At 42.7% G+C, this 25,028-nt stretch overlaps 1 protein-coding gene across 1 annotated transcript in view; it reads right to left on the bottom strand.

Moving 5' to 3' along the window:
* Window positions 1-4,285: 4,285 nt before the first annotated feature.
* The window catches only part of RHPN1 (rhophilin Rho GTPase binding protein 1), a 133,934-nt gene continuing 113,191 nt past the window's right edge, over window positions 4,286-25,028 (bottom strand). The window contains exons 11-15 of the mRNA XM_030190233.1: window positions 24,661-24,855; window positions 21,019-21,095; window positions 8,958-9,104; window positions 7,418-7,576; window positions 4,286-4,964 (exon numbers count right to left, since the gene is read on the bottom strand). Coding sequence (XP_030046093.1) covers window positions 4,761-4,964; window positions 7,418-7,576; window positions 8,958-9,104; window positions 21,019-21,095; window positions 24,661-24,855 — 782 coding nt within the window. The 3' untranslated portion in view covers window positions 4,286-4,760. The remainder of the gene's footprint in view (window positions 4,965-7,417; window positions 7,577-8,957; window positions 9,105-21,018; window positions 21,096-24,660; window positions 24,856-25,028) is intronic.

The raw sequence follows: 25,028 nt of genomic DNA, 5'->3' as shown, positions 1-25,028 counted from the left end.
TTGCCATAATCAAGACAACTAAGGACCACGGCCTGGGGGAACCAATGTTTTATGCATTTTTCTTATAACCCATACTGGGACTTGTGTTGGCACAGGAAAACTGTCTTATAAATAAACGTCTGTTCAAAGTCACTCAGCTCAAACCAACAGGAACATCTGACTCTATGCCAATTCATGAGCCAATAGCCTTTTGGTGATGAAGGTCAACTGTTGACACCTCAGAGCTCATCATTGCCAGAAGTACACAGCACTGTACAGTGGTGATCACTATTCAGGGCAACTATGGAAACATCGGGAAAATGGTTAAAAAGAAGCTAAAAGGATCGGCCTCAGAGGTCAGACTTTAAATCATGCATGGACGTTGTTTCAAAATACCATCATAAAAGCCCAGACCAGATATATTCCACATATTAACAAAGGTGGAAAGAACAGCAAACAACAGCCCAGTGTAAAGTGAAAGAGGCTATCAGAGCCAAAAGAACATCCTTCAAAGAATGTAAAAAGGATCCAAATGAAGAAAATAAGAAGCAACATAGCACTGTCAAGCTAGATGCAAAGCACTGATAAAGAAGGCTAAAAGAGAATATGAAGAAAAACGTAACGCGGAGACAAAAACTCATAGTAATAACTTTTTCAGCTACATGAGATGCAGAAAGCCTGTGAAGGAATCCGTGGGACTGTTAGATCATGAAGAAACAAAAGGGGTACTCAGGGAGGACAAGGCCACAATGGAGAGACTGAATAAATTCTCTGCTTCAGTCTTTACGGAGGAAGATGTAAGAGATCTACCTGTACCAGAAATGGATTTCAAGGGTGAAGATGCAGAGGAACTGAAAGAAATCTCAGTGAGACTGGAAGATGTACTGAGCCAAATCGACAAGTTAAAGAGTAATAAATCACCTGGACTGGATGGCATGCACCCCAGAGTACTAAATGAACTCAAACATGAAGGCACCTAATCACAACACCTCTACTCAGGAAATCTAGACTACCCCAACTTGACATTTCGTCCCTTAGATTGTAAGCTCTACTGAGCAGAGACCATCCTTAGTTATTAATTTGTACAGCGCTGCGTAACCCTAGTAGCGCTCTAGAAATGTTAAGTAGTAGTAGTAGTAAAATCGTCCGAGGTTCCTGAAGATTGGAGGGTGGCCAATATAAAGCCAATTTTTAAAAAGGGTTCCAGGGGTAATCCAGGAAATTATAGACTGACAGAACAAAATTACGGAACACATAGACAAACATTGTCTAATGGGGCAGAGTCAACATGGGTTTAGCCAAGGGAAGTCTTGCCTCACCAATTTGCTTTATTTCTTTGAAGGCATGAATAAACATGTCAATAAAGGTGAGACAGTTGATGTAGTGTATCCAGATTTTCAGAAAGCTTTTGAAAAACTTCCTGATGAAAGACTCCTGAGAAAATTAAAAAGTTATGGGATATGAGGCAATGTCTTTCTGTGGATTAGGAATTGGTCATTGGACAGTACACAGAGATTAGGGTTAAATGCCCATTTTTCTTAATGGAGAAGAGTGAAAGTGGAGTGCCACAGGGATCTGTACTGGAACCGATGCTATTTAACATGATCTGGAAATCGGAACGACGAGTGAGGTGATTAAATTTGCAGATGACACAAAACTAATGCAACACCGATATTTAAAAAACGTTCCATAAGAGATCCGGGAAATTATAGACCGGTGATCCTGACGCAGGTGCCGATTTAAATGGTAGAGACTATTACAAAGAATAAAATTACAGAGCATATTCAAAAGCATGGATTAATGAGACAAAGCCAACATGGATTTAGTGAAGGGAAATCTTGCCTCACCAATCTTTGAAAGGGTGAACAAACATGTGGATAAAGGTGAGCTGGTTGATATTGTGTATCTGGATTTTCAAAAGGCAGATACACAATATTAAAGTACCTCATGAAAGACTCCAGAAGAAATTAATTAGAGTTATGGCATAGGAGGTAGTGTCCTACTGTGGATTAAAAACTGGTTAAAAGATAGAAAACAGAGAGTAGGGTTAAATGGTCAGTATTCTCAATGAAGAAGGGTAGATAGTGGAGTTCCCCAGGGGTCTGTGCTGGGACCAATGCTTTTTAACATATTTATAAAGCATCTAGAGATAGGAGTAATTAGTAAGGTAATTAAATTTGCTGACGACACAAAGTTATTCAAAGTTGAGGATTGTGAAAAATTACAAGAGGACCTTACAAGACTGGTCGCTGTATCTCAAAAAAGATATAGTGGAATTAGAAAAGGTGCAGAGAAGGGCGACGAAAATGATAAAGGGGATGGGACGACTTCCCTATGAGGAAAAGCTAAAGTGGTTAGGGCTCTTCAGCTTGGAGAAAAGGCGGCTCAGGGGAGATACAATTGAGGTCTATAAAATAATGAGTGGAGTGGAACGGGTAGATGTGAAAAATGGCAGATGAAATTTAATGTGGACAAATGCAAAGTGATTCACATTAAGAAGAATAATCCAAATCATAGTGATGCTGGGATCCACCTTAGTAGTCAGTACTCAAGAAAAAGATCTAGGTGTCATTGCAGACAATATACTGAAATCTTCTGCCCAGTCTGCAGCAGCAGCCAAAAAAGCAAACAGGATGCTGGGAATTATTAGGAAAGGGATGCAAAATAAGACCAAGAATATTATAATGCCTCCATATTGCTCCATGGTACTTCACCTTGAGTATTGTGTTCAGTTTTGTTTGTCGTATCTCTAAAAAGCTATAGCGGAATTAGAAAAGGTTCAAAGAAGAGCGATCATGGGATGGAACTCCTCCCAACTGAGGAAAGGCAAATGAGGTTAGGCTTCTTCAGCTTGGAAAAGAGATGGCTAAGGGGGAGGGGGACATGACTGAGGTCTATAAAATCCTGAGGGGAGCAGAATGGGTAAAATCAATTTTTCAAAAGTATAAAGACTGGGGACACTCAATGAAATTACATTGAAATACTTTCAAAACAAATAGGAGGAAATGTTTTTTCACTTAAAGAATAGTTAAAACTCTGGAACTCATTGCTGGAGGATATGGTAACAGTGGTTAGCGTATCTGGGTTTAAAAAAAGTTTGAACACGTTCCTGGAGGAAAATTCCATAGTCTGTTATTAAGATGGACGTAGGGGAAGCCACCAAACGCCCCGGAACTGGTAGCATGGAATGTTGCTACTAATTGGGTTTCCGCCAGGTATTTGTGACCTGGACTGACAACTTTTAGCAGCTGGATACTGGGCTAGATGGGCCACTGGTTTGACCCAGTATGACTATTCTTATGTTCTTATGGCCTGCCCCAAAGACTTTACAATTTAAGTGGATACCCTGAAGCAATGGGAGATAAACTGACTCACCCAAGGTTATGAGGAGGGATAGTGACAAAAGTGGGATTTTACCCTTGCTTCTCTAGTTATCAGCCTATCACTGGGCCACTTCTTCTTTATATTTGATGTTAGCTCCAAAAATTCTAATAGCAATATGGGAAGTGGATGATGACACTCCAAGTGGATCTGAGCTGATCAACCACAGTTATCTGACATTGTTCACGTGTGAAACAGTTGCCTCCAAAGTTCCTCCTCAAAGATTACTGAGCGGAAAAATCTATGGAACATAAACAAGTGGGATGACCCTATTCAAAGTGTCTTGAAGGGTGTTGATAACTCCAAATTGGATGTCATGAGACTGACGTGGATAGTGCCCAGGTCAGAAAGTAGAACCTTCATCTAGTTACAGCCACTTCAAAGATCAGACAGCACACTCCATTAACCCCCTATACTTAGAGTCATACACTGAAGGTGATTGGCATCGATGGCCTTAATACCAATTCCCCTTGACTCCAAGTTGGGAGCTTGAAATCTATCACAGAGGAACACGTTTTCCATTCAAAACACTCTTTTCCTCCTCTGACTGGCTCAACAACCATGGTTTATATTTTTTGACAATATATTTGGTTGCAGTTCAGTGGACCCAAATGTTTTATTTCTTCATGAGAATGTAGTTTATCTTGCAGATCTTGACAGCCCTCTGCAACATCCAAAAGCAACTACTACACAATAGGACGTTTTATGATCCTTGTCCACACTTATGTAGCAAGTCTTGTTATGGGCAGATATAGGCAGATACCTTCTGTCCACGGTCTAGACATTTCTTGAAACCACTGGCTCTCTTCTCACCCTACTCTAAGACAAAAAATCTACACAAAAATCAAACGACAGCATTCTGCCATAGATAGAAACACCTGAAGAGGAAAATGGGATCACAAGGGCCTGTCAGAATCATGGTCATTTCAGGCTTGCTAACAAAAGTGGCAAAAAAAAAAAATAAAAAAAGGAAAATAATCTACAATCTTAACAGCTTAAGGTGAAAAGTAAAATCCTTGAATAACACACTGAATCAGGAGACATAAATGAAAGAGGATTTGCTGAAGCACAGAAACCTACCCAAAACTCATCACAGAATATCAACAAACTGAGACATACTATATGGTCACAAATGCCCAGAAGGATCTCTAGAACTTCCTAGAAAGTTCTTGAAAACATGTCCATGTTGGTATCCATAGGAAGTATACTGCTTCTGTTCATTGAACTGGACATAACACGTGATCTACAAGGACCTCAAAACCAGGTCAGAGAAAACTGCAGAGCTTAAAACCAGACTGAAACATCACCAGAGAGTTCAGGATACAGAGTGACGTAAAAAGAGCTGCATATGGCCTGTGACAGAGGTCAGTACAAGGCGTGCAGTAATGGGCAGGCTGAGGTCAGTTCTCCACTGTGTTGCCATGGCATGTAGTGAACGGTAGGCTGAGTGTGCTACTGGTTTTGCTCCTTTTGCTGGCATTGCTCTTCTTGTTCCAGGCTAGCAGAGTGTTGCTGCTCTTGCTGTTCATAATATTCTTCCTGCTGTTTTCCTTACTGCTTTTCTGCAGCCCACTCAGTGAGGACATAAGAGGCTTCTTGTCCACCTTTCAGTATAAAGAGAGAGAAAAAAAGATCAACGAGAGCGTGAAAGACAATCCTGAAATAAACTGGTTGTTTACTAGTGCACTATCAGCTAAAAGTGAAGACAGCAAAATATATATTCAGTTTGCTTTCAAGTGCAGTAGGATCCAGTTAATATGACCAAAATTTGCTTCACTTATTTGGGACATCCTGCCATTTAACTGGGCCAGAACCTGCCACGTGGTGTGCTTGTGATCACTATATCACCAATGCATCACTTAGGGGTCCTTTTTCTAGGCGGCAGTAAGCCCACCACGGGCTTACTGGGTGCCAATCTGGTGCTACCACTGGCCCAACATGGGCCTCCGGCATTAGTTCCACTCCCAGTGTGCGGCATTTCCGGCACCAGAGGAAATATTTTTAAAATATTTATGCGGGGGGTTATTCGGCGGACATCAGGCAGCGCCATGTGCTACCCGGTTACTGCTGGGTTAGTGCGGGAGCCCTTACCGCCACCTCAATGGGTGGCGGTAAGGGCCCCCCCCCCCCCCCCCCCGCCGCATTGCCATGCCTCAGTATGCTGCAAAAACGGCTCCCGCTGTTAGCGCAGAGCCCTTTTTTACCGCAGCTTAGTAAAAGGACCCCTTAATCAGTATAAATGGATATCTAGCTACAGTTAATCTCAGTCTTGCAGATGCCTCCAAAAATGCTTAGGAGACACATATATCTGCATTAGAAACCTGCACCAGTTTTGTTCAGTTGTAGTCAATGAAGATAACAGCAAGGTACACTCAATCAATTCCTCAATTGTTATTAACTGTTTTCAGGATAAATATTTTTCCATGATTTGCACCAATTGTGTCTGCTGATCTAAAGTCAGCACTTTATTTTTGTTAAGTCAATAAATGGAAAGCTTAACTTATGTACTTTTTAACTCTATGTAAAACTTGTTCAGTTGGGGCAGCCACTTAATTGGGAAAAAATACTCTAGTCCTGATGTGTCCCAATTAACTGGAATCTACTGTATGGTTGATGTGCAGTGAAACTACAGTAACATAGAAATGACAGCAAAGACCAGACTGGCACATCCCAGTTTATGATTCTTCCACTTTCAGTAGATGAGCATATAAATTCCCATACTCAACCCACACCGGCTCTCTCACTCAACAATTTCTTTTAACTGAACTTTCAAGTCCTCCCATCTAGTCCAATCAGTTCCAAGAATGCCCCCAAGAATGCCAAGAACCTACTATCCCCACCCTTTTCGCTGGTAGGTCACTCCAGGTCTTGCCACCTTCCTGTACAATTATTAAAAGACCAATACTTAATCCAACACCTAATTTCCTTTCAGTGTTTGATTACTAAGGGACCTTTTACTGAACTGCGTTAAACACTAAAAGCATGCTTAATGTGGGGAAAAATGGCTTATGACAAAACAACGAAAAGTATTTTCTGATCATTTGCCTGTCAGCGTACGCTAATCGCATGCTATTTCTTAAAAAAAAATTTTCGGGAGAGAGTATGTCATGAGCAGGAAATACTCTCTCCCGAAAAATTGTTTTTAAGAAATAGCATGTGATTAGCTTACGCTGACAGGCAAATGATCAGAAAATACTTTTCGTGTCACTCATTGATACATATCTTCATTCAGTGAGAATTACTCACCCACCTCTTTATGGGTATATGGTTATGTTTTTACTGTCAAATTTTTTTTTAAATCTTTTTTCGTTTACATTATTATTATTACTAGCCGTTAAGTCCATAAAAATGGGCTACCCTCCTCGCCGCCGCTCCCTCCCTCCTCCGTGCCGGGCCCCCTGCACAGACCTGACAGCGTCTCTCACCTCCGTGTGATTGTAGTGTCTGCGGTCCAATCTCTATCATAGGGCTATTTTATACCCATATTACTTTGCTTATATACAAAAAAACCATTTTTTTAGTTTGTGTCAAAACACTCATTCTTTTTGCTGAATATTGCAATCTGAGTAAACAAATGTAGGGACCGATTCTTAACAGGTCTCTACATTTGCGTTTCTGCACAGTCAAGTGATACCCCGGCTTAATATTTATATTGGGCAAAACCTGAAGAAGCCTGTAAGAAGGCGAAATGATATGGGCCCCGTTGTTTATTCAATTTGAGGGGTTATTGCGCTACTCCAGTGAAAGCTAAGTGTTGTTTTGAAGTTTTTACTGATGTTTACTCAGATTGCAATATTCAGCAAAAAGAATGGGAAATCTGATGAAGGGCACCTCTTTGATGGATTTTAAAATTCTAGCCCGCACATATCAACTTCCAACAGAAAGTGGAGGTTGATTGTGGATAATACCTTTTCGGCTTCCTCCTCCCCCCCGGATGCCATGTGTGGTTGTATATATACACAATGTATATGTAATATTCCTTTAGTCCCCTTTGAGTTTCTACTGTGTCAGTTTCTTCATATTCTCTCAGTGACAACTGCCCACAACTCTTAATTACCATGTTATGTGTGTCTGGGTTTTGAGGAGTAATGATGTCGAGCTCCACTCCTTCCTCCCCCACACTCTTCAGCCACTGCACCACCTCCGAGTGCTTGGCCCATTTACAGTCTTCACCATTTATGGACACAATGTAATCACCTTCCTTCAGGCCGGCCTCCTGCACAGAAAGAGATCATTTATTTAAATCTAGGTCACGCTTTTTCAGTAGCAGCTCAGAGTGAGTGACATTCAGAAACAGAGGGCTCACAATATAAATCTGTACCTGAGGCAATGGAGGGTTAAGTGACTTGCCCAAGATCACAAGGAGCAGCAGTGGGATTTGAAGTGGCCACCTCTGGATTGCAAGACCTGTGCTCTAACCACTAGGCCACTCCTCCACTATAGCAACATTCCATTTAGAATTTCAAATAATAGCAAAATTCCATGTAGAATCTCAAATAGGGAAAGGGAAATGGGACTTGATATGCTGCCTTTCTGTGGTTTTTGCAACTACATTCAAAGCACTTTACATAGTATATACAGGTACTCATATGCGCCAACTTTTCAAAATTATTGGGGGTGCTAAGCACAATGGAAATAACCCCTCCCTGGACACATACAAGGAATTTTCTCAATATTGGGGGTGCTCAAGCACCCACAGCACCCACAGAGCCAGCTCCTATGCAGGTACTTATTTGTACCTGGAGCACAGACATACGTTGAAGTGCCGCTTTGTCCCACACCCTTCTGAGGGGGCACACAAATTACAGGGCCCATGCAGCACTGATGCTTCTTTAATCCTAGGGCCCACCCGGGAAGAGGTGGGGGGGCAACAGTGGCAGTTCTGACAGTGAGAAGAGGAGGAGATGCTGGACACAGGGTAGGGGTAAAGAAGGATCGATGAGAAGCTGGACAACTTGAGAGGGGATGTTGGCCACCTGCATGGGGGTAGAGAGGACAAAAGTAATTGCTCAACTGTGAAGGGGTGTTATGGCTGAACGTTTGCCTACAACATCTGATACCCTTGGGCCAGCCCTGTTGGAAGGGTCATGGCCTAAATTAAATCATACTCTGTTAGCTCCTCCCTATTCTCCCTTAAAAGGAAAGGAAAAAGGAGGCATGCTTTATGGTAAAGTATCACAAATCAATGTGACTGATTCTGAAGGGTCAGTCAACTTCCCGTTGTGGCAGCATCAGTGTGCTCTGAGTGCCTTCTGGGATACATTCTATTTGAAGGACAAAAAGACTGTATAGATATAACAATTGGTAAGTATTCTCATGCCTGATGGTGAAAATAATAAGACAACCTTAATAAATACAAAGTAATAATTAAATATTTTTGAAATATTTTACCATATATTTTGGGAACTGAAATCTCTCAGACAAGGGAATGCATGTAGGTGTGTTTACCAGGGAGATTGCTCACAAGTGTATGCTAGGGAAGGGACAGGGTAATCAAGAGCTAATTGATGGAAACAAATGCATAACAGAACTCCCATCCTCTGGTGTATAATTATCGCACATTGAATAAATGTACAGAACTAAAACACATCACTTACTGCTGCACAGCTCCCAGGCACAACTCCAGCAATAAGCACAGGAGAATCGCCTCGCAATGTGAAACCGAAGCCCCTCTCGCTACGCTCCAGCCGTGCTGTGCGTACAGGCTGCCACCTGTGTTTTGCTGAAAAAACGGACAAGGGCCCCTTTAAAAAAACAAAATCACATGGACATAAAGTGAATAAATGCAGGCTGCTCATCTGTACACCCACCTTCAATCACATAGACATAACAGGGAGGGATTCTATGTTTAGTGCGGAAAACATTTCCACCTACGCGTATTCTATAAGCAGCGCCTAGATTTAAGCGCAGTATATTGAATACGCTTAGTTGATATCCTAGCGCCTAAATCTATGCGCCTCCATTTTCACAAATGAAAACATGGTGTAAGTCCCAGCGCATAGATTTAGTTGCAGAGAGACATATTCTATAACAGTGAGTGTAAATTTTAGAATGCCCATGAAACACCCATTTGCCCGTCCATAACCATGCCCCTTTTTGCCTGCACGCATTAAAATTTAGGCACTGTGCATTACAGAATATGCTTAGTGATTTAGGAACAGAAATTTTATTTATTAATAAAATAATAATAATTTATTCATAATTATTAATGTTCATTATTGTCAATTAGTGCTCATTTTGCTTGTTAAGTACTCTTAATAATGCTGATTAGCTTGTTAGGCCAATTAAGTTATGCATGGTGTTATAGAATACGCTTGGATTTCAGCACGGAATGCTAGGTGTGCTATATAATATCCAGGGGAATGGGGGGAAATTCTCAAAGTAAGTGCTGAAAAAAATTGGCTCAAAGCACCACTATTCTATAAAGACTGCGTAGCGCTGAATCCCGCACCTAACTACGGGTGCCAGATTTATGCCTGCTGAAACCTGGTGTAAATGCTGGCGTCCATGTTAGGTGCGCTTACCCAGTATTCTACAGCTAGGTGCGTAACTTTTCGAAATGCCGCTCCCATAGCAACGCCTCCTTTTGAGATACACATTATGGGAGTTAGTCGCCCTGCTTTATACAGTAGCATGCAGCCAGATGCATGTGCAAATTTTAACGAGTGCCAATTCATATAAACAATTGGTTGCTGGCACCTAATTATTGATGGTTAGGAGATTGTTAACCAATTATATTGTGAGCTCATCTCAGCAACACACTCAAATTTGGGCGCCATATATAAAATCTAGTCGAAAATGAATAAATGCAGACTCTGTCCGTATGTACACACACCTTCAAAGTGCACGCCATCACATTTAGACGCTTAGCTGTAATATTGAGATTTACATACATATATGTCTATACTCCCAGCATTCGGGTCATTTATGCACATTCTTGACACTTAAATATTGGCACCGTCCTTATACAAGTACCTAGAGGTACCAAATCACTGGTTGGTAAAACCTCTTCTGAGGTAGGCAGAGAGGTATCTATAAGCTCTTTCAGCAGTCCATGTGGCTGGGGTAGATAATGCCCAAGAAGATTTCCTGAGCAAACATAACTTGGATCCAAAGAATGGCAAATTAAAGAACTCAGTCTTTGCCTGGATTGTTTAGTGATGGTGGATCCTGCAGATGGATTTTGATGGTAACCAGCCAAAATGTGAAGAAAGCCAAGATCTTCAACCAGAAGGGCTCCCCCCCCCCCCCCCCCCCCTAGCCTGGATGCTCTCATATAGTCTTGGCTGATGGGATGGTCTCCTTTATGCCTTTTCTCCATGGATTCTGCAGAAGATAATCTACCAGGTCTCATGGTCCCCATAGCTCTGAATTGGCCAAGGAGACCATGGTTTGCAGACCTGGTGAGGTTAATGGTGGAAGACCCCCTAAACTTTCTAGAGTCAGCAGCCATCTGGCGTAAAGATCAGTTCCGATAACAGATCCTTCTCAATTTTCTCTTAAGACCTGGCTCTTGAGTGGGCTCAGTTGTGGACAAAGGAATATTTGGGCCAAGATTGTTTCCACTCTTTTGCAACTTAGGAAAAAGTCAACATCCCTGGCATACATCCAAATCTGGAGGATTTTTGTGTTCTGGTGAAAGGAGCATGAAGTAACACTTTTCATGGCATCACTTCTACAAGTTTTGGCTTTCTTGCAGAGGAGTTAGATAAGTGGTTAGCCCTAAACTCTCTGAAAGTTCAAATGACAACTATTGCTTGCTAGAAGGGACAGATTTAGAGTTATTCCTTAATTTCCCATCGAAATGTCAAGCATTTTCTCTAGGGACTGAAGCACCTGTCACCCTCTCGGCGGGCCCTATTCTTTCCTTGGGATCTGAATCTAGTTCTGAAAGCCTTGATGAGGTCTCAAACACATTAGAAATGTGACTCTTGCTCACCTCTTCAAACTAACCTTTGGTGAGCAGGCTCAGTCCTGAGTGGACGCAATGGTGTGATGTTCTCTCGCTTATACCTATTCTATCTCTTAATTATTCCCTGTTTCTTCGTTTTCCTCTGGCTTAATTTTCTCTGTCTTAATTTCTAATGGAGTTCCTTTCCTTTTATTATTTTATATTGGAAAAACTGCTTCGCTATCACGTATGACTGCCACAATTCTATACAGTGGAACCTAAATTAGGGCTATAGCATTCCAAATGGCAAGCTATATATTAGATATTTCAACAGAATGCCATTATCATAGTTTTCACACTTATTTGGATATGTGGAGGAAAAAGACTTCATTTTACTACCAGTGCTTTACTTGTTTTTTTTCATAGAAAAAACACTGGGTTTTTACCATCATAAGTCTAAAGGATTCCACCTCCTTTTTTAATTTTTTATTATGGCCAAATTTTCTTATTCAAAATCTTTTTTTTTCTTTTATCTTCTTAGTTAAAATAGCTGTTTCCTTTCCACACTTTCCATATTCTATGCAAAACCCATTTTAGGTAATTGTAACTTGCAATGGTAACTTAGCTTTATCTGGTAACTTAGCTTTATCATTGGCAGGGCTCTATGGAGCTTCTCCATTTCACGAACTGCTTCTTCAGGAGCCACTGAATCAATAATAGTGCTAAGTTTTCACCATCTCTGAATGTGTTGGAATCTGTGGCAGGTAATCATGCCTGTTCATCACTTCCACAATGTTGATCATTTCATCAGGTTTCTCCAACTCTTTTCCTAATATATCTGCTGCTCCTGTTCATCAGTCAAGTTTACCACATTGACCTTGCTAGAGAAGCCAATATGATTTGTTGGTAAAATTCAAGGAATATCTGTCCTAGTCCATCACTTCCAGCGTACCACAGGGCATCCTTCAAACTTGTCTTCGAGGTCATTGGAGTGGAGGAGTGGCCTAGTGGTTAGGGTGGTAGACTCTGGTCCTGAGGAACTGAGTTCAATTCCCACTTCAGGCACAGGCAGCTCCTTGTGACTCTAGGCAAGTCACTTAACCCTCCATTGCCCCAGGTACAAATAAGTACCTGTATATAATACGTAAGCCGCATTGAGCCTGCCATGAGTGGGAAAGTGCAGGGTACAAATGTAACAACAAAAAAAAAATTCATACAGGTTGCCTTGGACCGGCCCTGAAGCTTTTCCTTCCAACTTTGTGATTTTTACTGCCAGGGATTATACTAGTAGAAGCCTTCAATACTTTTTTTTTAATATTTACATAGTTCTGATATATGAAATGTCAGTAAAAAGAAACGAGAAGGAAGTGGAGTACAAAATCAACTTAAACAGTCCTAAAGGAACCTCCCACTTATCAAACCAACAGTGGTATAACCTGATATGCTTAAGGAGAAAAAAACCTCATGTGCGGCAAAATCAAAATTGCCGTGCGTCCATTTTGGGTCTGAGACCTTACCGCCAGTCACTGACTTAGCAGTAAGGTCACACGCACTAACCGGGCGGTAATGACCTATGCGGCTTAATAAAAGGGTCCCTTGGTTTGATAAGTGGGAGGTTCCTTTTGGACTGTTCAAGTAAAAAGAAGAAAACTGGGGGTCACGTGATGCCTGCTTCCTAGGAAGACGCAGACCTGTGCAGCTCCCCCTGACACCAGCCGAAATCTGCTGAAATATCAAAGATCCCGAAACTCTTGAAGTCGGAAAGGCAGTGCGGGGGTGAGAAGAACATCACCGGCTACTGTGGGGCTGAATTCGGGAAGGCGGAACGTCTGAGTTATGCCCACAAGGGCGCAACGAAAATCTAAAACACCGCGAACTCAGGCCCTGAACAAAATGGCGGCGCTACAGCATGATCAAAATCCAGATCCAAGCGTGCCCCCGAACCCGACGCTCATGCAGACAACGGAGTGGGTCCAGGAAATCACCCGTTCGGTATCGGCGGCATTAGCTGATCGCCTGAATAAATTACAATCAGCTGTAGAGGAAATACATGAGAAATTCGATGCGCACTCCCACAGGCTGCAGGAGATGGAACAGCGGATCTCGACGGGCGAAGAGGAGGCGAGGGCCACGGCGACTTTGGTCGCCGCACTGCAGAAGGAGACGGGAGAACTGCGAGAAAGAATTGAAGATCAAGAAAACCGGAACCGCAGGAACAATCTGCGGGTGATCGGGCTGCCGGAGACGGTGACAGGCAATGAATTGTACCGGTTTTTTTGACTCCTGGCTACCCCATGCGCTGGGCCTGGAAGAATCCCAGAGTACTTTTTGCTGTGATAGAGCCCATCGGGTGGGAGCGAAGGGAGATGTCAACGCCAAGCCACGTACAGCTATAGCCCATTATACTAACTGGCTCTCCAAGGAAAAGCTGATGAAAGCATTCCGGGCACATGGGAGTGTGGATTATGAAAATCACCGCATCCTTTTGTTCAATGACTACTCCGCCAGGATTGCAGCGCAGAGGAGGGCAATGGCCCCCACATGCTCCGAGCTCCATAAGAAGGGAGTGCGTTTTGCGCTCCTGTATCCCGCGAAACTGCGAATATGGCATGAAGGGAAGACATTACTCATGCAGGAGACTGGGGAGGCCCAAGCATTTCTGCGCACGTTAAATGCCAATGTGCAAGAGGGCTGAATCAGCTGGAACTGTGAGAGCTGGAATGAAGTCTGTTCGCAGTGGTGGTAGACCGGTGATACCTTTGCAGTTTTATAGTTCAAGGAGATCCCTGCAATACTTAATGGCGAGCCTGCTGCCTTTGAGGTTTGGACTGGGAACATTGCTAAGAGCCTATTGGGAGAGAGGGCAGCGGGAGTTGACTTGGTTGTTATCTAGTTGAGAAAGTTTATTAATGATTTCAGTGCTTCTGGGACTTGGGCCAGCTACCATTAAGTGGAAGGGAAAGGATCCGATCATATAGGGCCAAATGAGCTGGGAAGGGGGAGGGGCTAAGGGAGGTTCTGGGAAGGTGAAGGATGGGGAAAGTGAAGGGGATTACAGAGGGGAAAAGGAAGGGAGGAGATATGACAGTGTGGGGACAGGGGAGGGAGAATAAGGGGGGGAGGGAAAGGAAGGGGGATGTGTGTGTGTGTGTGTGTGTGTTTGGTGTATGGAAGTGTGGGGGAAAGGGGTGGGGTGGGGAGTAAAAGGAACACGAAAGCGAATTGAAACCCAGATGGGGATTCAGAGGGGAGGAGAAGAGAGAGGAATGCGGAATAGATCTGGAAGGACTTTTGAGGGACAACAAGAGGGATTTCGCTGGTCCAGCTGGGAGACAAGTGAACGGGATGCTGGCAAAACCATAATGAGCACTCTTATTGGGGGTGAAGATGGCTAATCTAAAAGTAGTTACTCTTAATGTTGATGGACTTCACTCCCCGGTTAAGAGAACCAAAGTGCTTTCCTGGTTGAAAAAAGAGAAGGCTGATATAGCTTTCATTCAGGAGACACACTTAACCGCGATAGAACACCAAAAACTTAAGAGGGATTGGGTGGGAGAGGTAGAATATGCTTCTTATAACTCTAGGCAAAGGGGGGTGGCTATTTTAATCCATAAGCAACTGCCTTTCACCATGCATAAGGTGATCTCAGATACGGAAGGAAGATATGTACTGGCACTGGGAGACCTTTGGGGTCAGAGTATTCTATTGTGTAATGTTTATGGACCCAACATCTACTCCCACAAGTTTTTTTCAGAACTGGTAGTTAAAGTAGTACCATTCCCGGACTGTCACATAGTAATGGGGGGAGATTTTAACTGTCTGGCCGACCAGACAGTGGATTGTAAACCAAGGAAGTTAAGGGGAGGGAATTGGGGGAGTAGGGGGGTTAATTTCTTACTGTCTCAGCTGGGATTGGTGGATATCTGGAGGCTTTTGCACCCACATGACAGGGAATTTACCTTTTATTCTCACCCCCATAACACCTACTCTCGGATTGATTATCTGCTCACTACACCATCCTTGCTTTCTAGGTCCTCTCACGTTCACATAGTGGACTGCACCCTTAGTGATCACTCGGCTGTCACTATGACGATATCTTTTGCAGGAGGCCAGGGAGAGAGAGTGTGGAAACTTCATCCCCTTCTGTACCATGACAAGGAGTTCCGAGAATATTTACGGAACAAGTGGATAGATTACCAGACGTATAATCACACAGCGGACGTAGATGCAGGTACATACTGGGAGGCATCGAAGGCAGTGATGAGAGGTTACATAATAGCTTACACAGCGGGGAAAAAGAAGGAGAGAGAGGCAGACCTGATGAGACTGTCTAATGAGTACCATACTTTGAGGAGAACACATCTGACCACTATGTTAAAGCAGGACAGTGCACGCATATTAGAGGTTAGACATCAGATAGATGAAATCTTGAATCAGAGAGCGCAACGAGATATATACTTTCAGCGCTTTAGATTATTCAAGTGGGGAAACAAAGCTGGGAAACTACTGGCAGCATTGGTTAGGCCATATCGTAAGCGGCAACTTATTACCACTATTAGGGATACGGCAGGTAGGGAATGCATCACTGAGAAAAACATCACACAGCAATTTGTTAATTTTTATAGTTCTTTATACGGGGTAAGAGAGTTTGATCAAGAGGCATGTGAGGTTTTTTTTCAAGATATTCACCTTCCTACCCTGGCACCAGACCAGTTAAGTACTCTTAACAGCCCTATAGTGGAGCAGGAGATTAAACAAGCCATTAAATCTCTAAAGCTGACTAAAGCGCCAGGACCAGATGGCTATGGCCCAGAGTACTATAAAATTCTGGCGGACCTGGTGGCGGCCCCCTTGGGAGGTTGGTTCAATGGGATGGGGAATAATGGGTTAACTATACAGAACAATATGGCCCATATAGTGTTAATTCCAAAACCCGGTAAGGACTCAACCCAGGTGGGTTCTTATCGTCCCATCTCATTGTTAAACCAGGATATTAAAATCCTGGCCGCTATCATGGCCCGGCGGATGAATGGGGTGGTTTCTTGCTTAGTTCATGAAGACCAAGTGGGATTTGTCCCGGGGAGGCATGCCTCCATGAACATTATGAGAGCTCTTTTGGCCATACAGGAGTGCAGGGGTAGAGGGGGGCTGGAAGTCATCGCGGGCCTTGATATGGAGAAAGCGTTTGACAGCATTTCGTGGCAATATCTGTTTTGGACCCTAAATCGCTATGGCATAACAGGGACCTATATCTCTTGGATTAAAACGTTGTATACCCTCCCAGTGGCCAGATTGTTAATCAACGGTAAACTCACAGAGAGCTTTCCCTTACAAAGGGGAACCCGTCAAGGATGCCCCCTGTCACCGCTTCTTTTTTTATTGGCCATAGAGCCGTTAGCTATAAAAATTAGGGGACATAGGGCTATAAGGGGGATAAGGGTGGGTACACAGGACTTCCGGGTGAATCTGTTTGCAGATGACATCCTAGTATACTTGGCCAATGGGCCTAGAGATCTCCCCCGGGTGTTAGAAATAGTAGGGGATTATGGGGAATTATCAGGTCTGCGGGTCAACTGTTTAAAATCAGAAGTACTTCCATTGTCAGGATGTTCTGTGGACCCAGGCCTGTCGGGGATGCCAATACCGCTTGCCCGAGGGGCCATGAGATATTTGGGAATTTTCCTCAGTGTAAATACCTTGATATTCTACAAAAAAAATATAGCGGATACACTGGATAACATCAGAAAGCTATGTGATAGATGGAAACATTTGCCGCTTTCTCTGATGGGCAGAATAGCCTTAGTTAAAATGGTCTTATTGCCAAAGATCCTATACCCACTACAAGCGGCCCCCTTATGGGTGTTGAGGAGGGATGAGCGCCTCTATCGGTCTATTATACGCGCCTTTATCTGGCGGGGGAAGGGAGCAAGGATCGGATATCAAAAGCTCTCTTTGAGTAGGGCCATGGGAGGTCTGGCATTGCCTGAATTACGTTTGTATAATGTGGCTGCACTTATGCGACTTATTTTTGAGGGATTGACGGGTAGCTACCGGTTTTTGCCGGGTGGAGGATTGGAGGACTGGAGTGCCCCGTGGTCTTTCACAAATTTACTGCACATGAGGCCTAGTAACATATATGACACTGCAGGGAGATTGACCTTTCTGCAGCCTCTTCGCAGGGCATGGGCTTGGTGGAGAGGGCAACAAAATAGAGCGTCGGAGGCTTCCCCTTTCTTAGGCATGGTGGGCAATGCAGACTTTCCGGCAGGTCTGGGATACTCTATCTTTGATAAATGGAGAGAGAAGGGATGTGTGATGTTAGTCCACCTTATGGATCAGGGACAGGAGCAAATAGACTCTTTTGACCAGCTGAAGGAAAGGTGGGATATCCCTAATAATCATTTATTGCAATACCTGCAAGTAAGGCATTATTACTCTTCTTTGCAACAGGCACACAGGGACAAATGGTTGTGGGGACCTATGGACAAGATTTTACTGCGCACACCGTACAAGATGAATAGCCTAACTACATGGTACAAAGTCCTGCAAATGCATAGACCCCTGGGGGGGATGGAAAGATTAATGGATCAGTGGAATAGAGAGTTGAACAGGAGTTATACTATTAAGGAGTTTGATAAACTCTTTTCTAACATATATGACATGGTTAAGGTAGCGGACCTCCAAGAAACCCAATACAAAATATTGCATAGAGCATACATTACAAAGGCCAAGGGGGCAGCTATAGGACTGTGGGAAGAGGGACAGTGCACCAAATGCCAGAATGGGCGGGGGACTTTTCTTCACTCCTTTTTGGAGTGTCCTTCCCTTTCCCTGTGGAACCGAGCATTTCAGTTGCTTACTGAAGTCACAAATAGGCAGATAGAGTGGGACTATGCCACCTTATTATTGGGAGACCAAGATCTTTTGATTGCCCAGGGACTTACTAAGCCGTGCAGAAGATTCATATATACCTCTCTTCTACTAATTAAAAAGACCATCTTACAATATTGGATCCAATCGGAGAGCCCTCCGGTAGAGGTGTGGTACAATAAAATGAGATTGGTTGGTGAGAATGAGTGCCGAATTTATTCTGATTCCGCAAAACTTGCTAACAGGCAATATCGTGATCTGTGGAAAGCATGCTTAAAAGTGTTACCTTTACAGGGTACTGAGGGAAGGGGGGAAGGGTAAGTGGGGTGTGCATGAGATGCGGTTGATGAGTTAAGGAGTGGGTTAGCGTGGTGCGCATGATGGATGAGTGTAAAGGGGGGGAATAAAATGGAAAATGCAGTATGCAGCATACGTCATGTTGGCGATTTATGGACAAATCCTTTTGATAGCTAACATTTCTTTGTGATGTTGTATAACTATAATTGGAAGTTGTGGAATTTGTATAAACACTGTTGCACTGTGTTAATAAAAATAATAATAAAAAAAAAAAAAGAAGAAGAAAACTACAAATATCTAATTAGGATCTCTGATTACATTAAAGATTGGCAAGTTGTAACCAAATTATGATTACATTTTCTAGAGTGTAATTAATTGGAGGGAAAAGACCCCAATGGCTCTCATATCTCTGATAGGGAGCACATGGAGAAACCTCACAATCACACCTCCATCACTGGTTATAAAAACCCTCCAATTTATTTATTTATTTGTAACATTTGTATCCCACATTTTCCCACATCATTAGCAGGCTCAATGTGGCTTACAAGATACTTTCAATTTTGTATTTTTATCTTTTGTTATATCTTTACAATTCCAAGCTGTGATACCTTTATTCAATTCAAAATATATATGTCTTTTAGAATCTCTTCACAGTATTTCAGCAACTTATCTTTGGCCGATTTTCACTCTCAGGCTTCTATGGCACTTAACAAGCAATAATGAGCACTAACTGGCAATAATTAGAATTTACATGCACAACTCACTAACCACCTTATAATTGAAAGAGAAAAACGCCTAGATTTCGACCCAAATCGGGAGATAGACGTTTATCTCACAAAAACGAATAAATCGGTATAATGAAAAGCCGATTTTGGACGTTTTCAACTGCACTCCATCGCGGAAGCGTTCAAAGTTGACGGGGGCGTGTCGGAGGCGTGGCGAAGGTGGAACTGGGGCGTGGTTATCGGCCGAGGAGAGATGGGCGCCTTTCGCCGATAATGGAAAAAAAGTATGCGTTTGTAGCTAGAATTTAGGGCACTTTTCCTAGACCCTGTTTTTTCACGAATAAGGCCCCAAAAAGTGCCCTAAATGACCAGATTACCCCCAGACGGAATTGGGGATGACCTCCCCCGACTCCCCCAGTGGTCACTAACCCCCTCCCACCACAAAAAATGATGTTTCACAACTTTTTATTTTCACCCTCAAATGTCATACCCACCTCCCTGGCAGCAGTATGCAGGACCCTGGAGCAGTTGTTAGGGGGTGCAGTGGACTTCAGGCAGGTGGACCCAGGCCCATCCCCCCCCTACCTGTTACAATTGTGCTGCTTAATGCTTAGTCGTCCAACCCCCCCAAACCCACTGTACCCACATGTAGGTGCCCCCATTCACCCCTTAGGGCTATAGTAATGGTGTAGACTTGTGGGCAGTGGGTTTTCAGGGGGATTTGGGGGGCTCAACACACAAGGGAAGGGTGCTATGCACCTGGGAGCTCTTTTACCTTTTTTTTTGTTTTTGTAAAAGTGTCCCCTAGGGTGCCCAGTTGGTGTCCTGGCATGTGAGGGGGACCAGTGCACTACGACTCCTGGCCCCTCCCACAAACAAATGCCTTGGATTTATTCGTTTTTGAGCTGGGCGCTTTCATTTTCCATTATCACTGAAAAACAAAAACGCCCAGCTCACAAATTGTCGAATAAAACATGGACGTCTATTTTTTTCGAAAATACGGTTCGGTCCGCCCCTTCACGGACCCGTTCTCGGAGATAAACGCCCATGGAGATAGACGTTTTCGTTCAATTATGCCCCTCCACGTGTATTCTGCAATGAACTGTGCCTAAATTCTAATGTGCACAGTTCAAAAGGGGCATGGCTATGGGCAGAGAAATTGGCATTTTGTGGGCGTACCAAAATTTACGCACCTAGTTATAGAATATGGCCCACTGCACATAAATCCACACGCAGGGATTTACACCACATTTTTGTTGATGTACATGGACATGCGCACTTTTAGGCGCTGGAATATCAACTAAGCGTATTTTATATACTGTGCCTAAATCTAGGTGCCGCTTATAGAACACGCTTAGGCAGAAATGTTTATCAAATGGATTTTTTAGGCACCTTATATAAAATCTGGTTCTGAGTGCTATTCTATAAAGGGTACAAGTCCTGTACAGAATAGCGCTTAAGGCATAAACTGTGACTAACTTCAGACACCAGCAATTACACCTGCTATAAGCAGGTGTAAATGCCGGCACCTAAATTAGGCGCACTTAGGCTGAATTCTATATTTATGCATGTAAAATTTTGAAATGCCACTAGAATCCACCTAGTCAAGCCCCCTAAAATTTATGCACGTTAGGATTTATGTGCAGATCGTTATAGAATACGATTTGTGTGTAAATCCTAATTATGGCCAATTAATGACAATTGGTTGTTTGCAGCCATTTATTGGCACTAATTGGCTTGTTAAGCAATTAAGTTGAGCACAACAATCAGCTACATGCCCTGATTTCCACTTGCAACTTTAGTCACTGTTTACAGAATACAGGAGAACATGCCTGGCATTTCCCAGTTCCCATTGCCTGAAAGCTTCATCCTTACCAGTCTCTGAAAAATGTCTGTCACCTTCACCTTGGAGAAGCTGGGCATTGTTATTTCTGGCTTCTGATGAGTTTTAGCTGCAGGAAGCACATAAAGAGACATGGTAAAGTGTCCATTCTGTTAAAGGGTTCGATTCCTGCGGGTGTAACTTGCTAAGACCAAAATGTGCAGGAATCAGAAACATCTTCCATCTACATAAGAACATAAGAGTAGCCATACTGGGTCAAACCAATAGTCCATCTAGCCCAGTATCCTGTTTCCAACAGTGGCCAAGCCAGGTCTCAAGTACCTGGCAGAAACCCAAATTGTGGCAACATTCCATGCTACCAATCCCAGGGCAAGCATTTGCTTCCCCATTTCTGTCTCAATAACAGACTATAGAGTTTTCCTTCAGCAAGTTGTCCAAACCTTTTTTAAACCCAGATACACTAACCACCATTACCATATCCTCCAGCAAAGAGCTCCAGAGCTTAACTATTCATTGAATGAAAAATATTTCCTCCTATTTGTTTTAAATGTATTTCCAGGTAACTTCCTTGACTGTCCCCTAGTCTTTGTAATTTTGGAAGGAGTAAAAAATCAATTTACTTCTACTCACTCTACACCACTCAGGATTTTGTAGACCTCAATCATATCTCCCCTCATCTGTATCTTTTCCAAGCTGAAGAGACCTAACCTCTTTGGCCTTTTCTCATACAAGAAGAGTTCCATCCCCTTTATCATTTTGGTCACTCTTCTTTTAACCTTTTCTAACTCCACTATATCTTTTTTGAGATACAGCGACCAGAACTAAATGCAATACTCAAGGTGCAGTTGCACCATGGAGCGATACAGCGGCATTATAGTATTTTTCGGTCTTATTCACCATCTCTTTCCTAATAATCCCTAGCATCCAGTTTGCTTTTTTGGCCACCGCAGCACATCGAGCAGAAGATTTCAGCATATTATCTACAACGTCACATCCCAGGTCAACAAAATAGGCCTATCCAGATCTCATACTGTTGTGGGCTGAATATCAGGTGGTCGGTTATTTGTAAACAGTGACTGATAGACTAGCGTTAAGGGCCCTGTTTACTAAGCAGCGTTAATCAGCACGTTAACATTTATGTGCCTACAATATCCCTATAGGCACCTCCATGGTTAGCGCGGCCGCTAAGTTTAGGCGCACTAAAACCACTAACACACCCTAGTAAACAGGGCCCTAAGACTTTATATGTCCTCCTAATTGCAACTGGCAGGCAGTGCTCTTGTATAGTAATGGTCATAGCAAACGAACAACTTTGTGATTGACTTTTACTGCTGGGGATTGTACCAGTTGAAGACTTCAAGACTTTTTTTTTATATTTACATAGTTGCAATATATGAAATATCAGTAAAAAGAAAACAAAATACTTCAGGGCAAAAAAATATATGATAGAACAGGATTTCAAGAAAGTACCCCATGTACCAACAGAAGGACTTCCCTGAATAGAAGATACAGTTATAGAAGTCCTGGTTTCCACAAAATTCTTTACATGAATCAGGTCCAAAAACATAAAAAGTCTTAGCCCCCAAGTTTCACAATACATTTACACGGCTCAACCTTCATTCAAAAAGTCTTTAACGGTAGTCCCACTCGTATGTGGGAGATCATGTTTTAAAATTTATTCAAATCAATGCAAGATCTTATACAATGAATTCTGTGGAAGGCAACGAAAGCAGAACAACTTTACTGAGGAAAGTTTTTAATCAAAACTTACACCTAAAATACGCGGAATCTCTCAGAATGGCAGAAGTGTGTCTTTGACAGTAAGGGAAATAGGACCATCCTATCTGGGATCAGAGAGATATATAGATTCACATTTTGAAGTATTGAGATAGAGTTGACTTGGAGTGAGCCAGTTGGAATTGACTGAGACATTTGCAACATGGAAAGCAACCAAAAGGAGAAGCAGGACAAACCCTCCACCGAACGCCAAAGAAAAGTCACATAGGAGCAGAGGTCGACAAACTGACTTCCAGTCCAGGACAGAACATTCAAAGATTCTGTATTTAAAGGCACCAGAGAAATGACCCGATGACTGTGTGTTGAGAGCTTTTTGAGAGACTGCACACTGTAGGGGGAAAGGGAAATGGGACCTGATATACCGCCTTTTCTTGGCTTTACCGGTATTATTTAATGATAGTTGGACACTGGAATCCTTCACTATTTAAATCAGGCTCTTTCTAAGTTTGAATGCAATTTGAAGTAGGGAAGTTACTCACCAATTATTGTTATGTGTTACTTTTTAAACATTTATTTTGGCACTTTTTGAGAGAGGAATAACAATGGTGGGAAGCTTTTATGATTAGCCAATTAAGTTGGTGCATTCATATAAGTTGTAGCTCCAAGGACCTCACATGAGTGCTGAATGTCCTCTCTCTCACACTTAATTATTATCACTTTTGAGTTTTCATTGTGAAGGTTGACTTTCTCAATTGCAGTTGATATATTGGGTAGATCTTTATCTGCTGTCATCTCCTATGTTACTGTGTTACTATGTAGGTGGCTAAATCTGAGGGAGCAGAGCTTTACTAGAGACAGATCAATTTTCTCAATTGAGTGACTAGAATATTAGATCAAGGACATGCTCTGGATGTGGTATACACTTGGATTTCAAAAAAAGCTTTTGATACTGTATAGGAAGCTCATGAACAAACTGAATAGCCTGAGGGTAGGTCCCAAACTGGAGGCACTAGATTTCAGACTGGTTGATTGACAGATGGCACAGGTGGTAGTAAAAGAAATTTGCCCTCAGCTCTAGGTAGACAGCAGCAATTAGCAGAGAGTTGTAGGGATGACAATGGGAAGCTAAACATTGAGCGTTTCGACTCAAGACACTGATAAAATGACTTGTTGCACTTCTAAAAAGATATATGTGGGGTGGGGGTTGGGAAGAGGGGTAACCTGCATGAAGCAGCAAGCAGTAGCTACAACCCTGAACAAAGGATGGGGTGGGCAGGGGGAGGGGGAGGGATAAGCTACATAGAGAAGTAGTTACAACCCTAAACAAAGGCCAGAACGGATAACCTGCAAAGGCTGCAAAAATGCCCCAGTGTCTGTGGTATGGTTAAATAACACCTATAATTGCTGGATCCACAAAAAAAGTACTGACAAGGTAAAAGCAGGGTAACAAGACAGCAAAGGCCAAAGAGTTCCCAGAAAAACGTCCCACGTCTTCATCTCCAGACCTTAGACTCCTTGGAAATCATTTGACTCATGAACTCATTTCCGAGGGGCCTCGAGCTACGCTCCTCAGACTCCTTGTGGTAACAACTGTAAATCACATATTCAACATCCTCTTTTAACCAAGTTCATTTAGCAGCACCTTGGAAAAGTGCTGACAGTGTCCACCATGCACTGGACGTTTATAAAAAAAATCTAAAAAAAAAAAAAAACTTTCAACATAAAGCACATCCGTGCTGACAACAAAAATATGGTATCTCCTCCCTGGGAGAGTTAAGTACACCAAATTAGCCTCATTCTTCCTTTTGGGTTAACAAAAATAAATAAAATAAAATAAATGAATAGAATACTGTAGTCAAGGATGTAGAAAATAAATCATATAGTTGCAAGAGGGCTTTTTTATACAATGTGCCCCAAACAGCTTCTGAGACACTTACATTGGATGTTGGGTGCATCTCCTGTCTCAAAGAAGTCTTCCTCATTGTCTATGTCGGAGTACTTGCTGAGGGAGCGCTTGTGAGTGAACGACAGCACCTCCTGGAGGATATCCATCTTTCTTAGGACTTTGCACAGCCCGTGGATCCTCATGGCCTCTTCGTGGCACATGATGGCTTTCTTCAAATGAGCTTTGCCTAAATGGAGACATGATCAAGATAATGTGGTTCACTGACAGCCCTCTCAACTGGCTCTGACCATTCTCTGTCAAACACCTCTGCAGCATGAAATGCTCTCTCCTCCAGTTCAGTTTCTTCCTCTTTCTCTCTCTGCTAAAAAGTGGAATTAAACATATTCTCTAGGAAACCCG

Source organism: Microcaecilia unicolor, chromosome 1, assembly GCF_901765095.1.
Source record: "Microcaecilia unicolor chromosome 1, aMicUni1.1, whole genome shotgun sequence".
NCBI classification, from domain to species: domain Eukaryota; kingdom Metazoa; phylum Chordata; class Amphibia; order Gymnophiona; family Siphonopidae; genus Microcaecilia; species Microcaecilia unicolor.
Note: the sequence above shows the minus strand (reverse complement) of the source record. Positions and strands in the feature narration are given on the sequence as shown.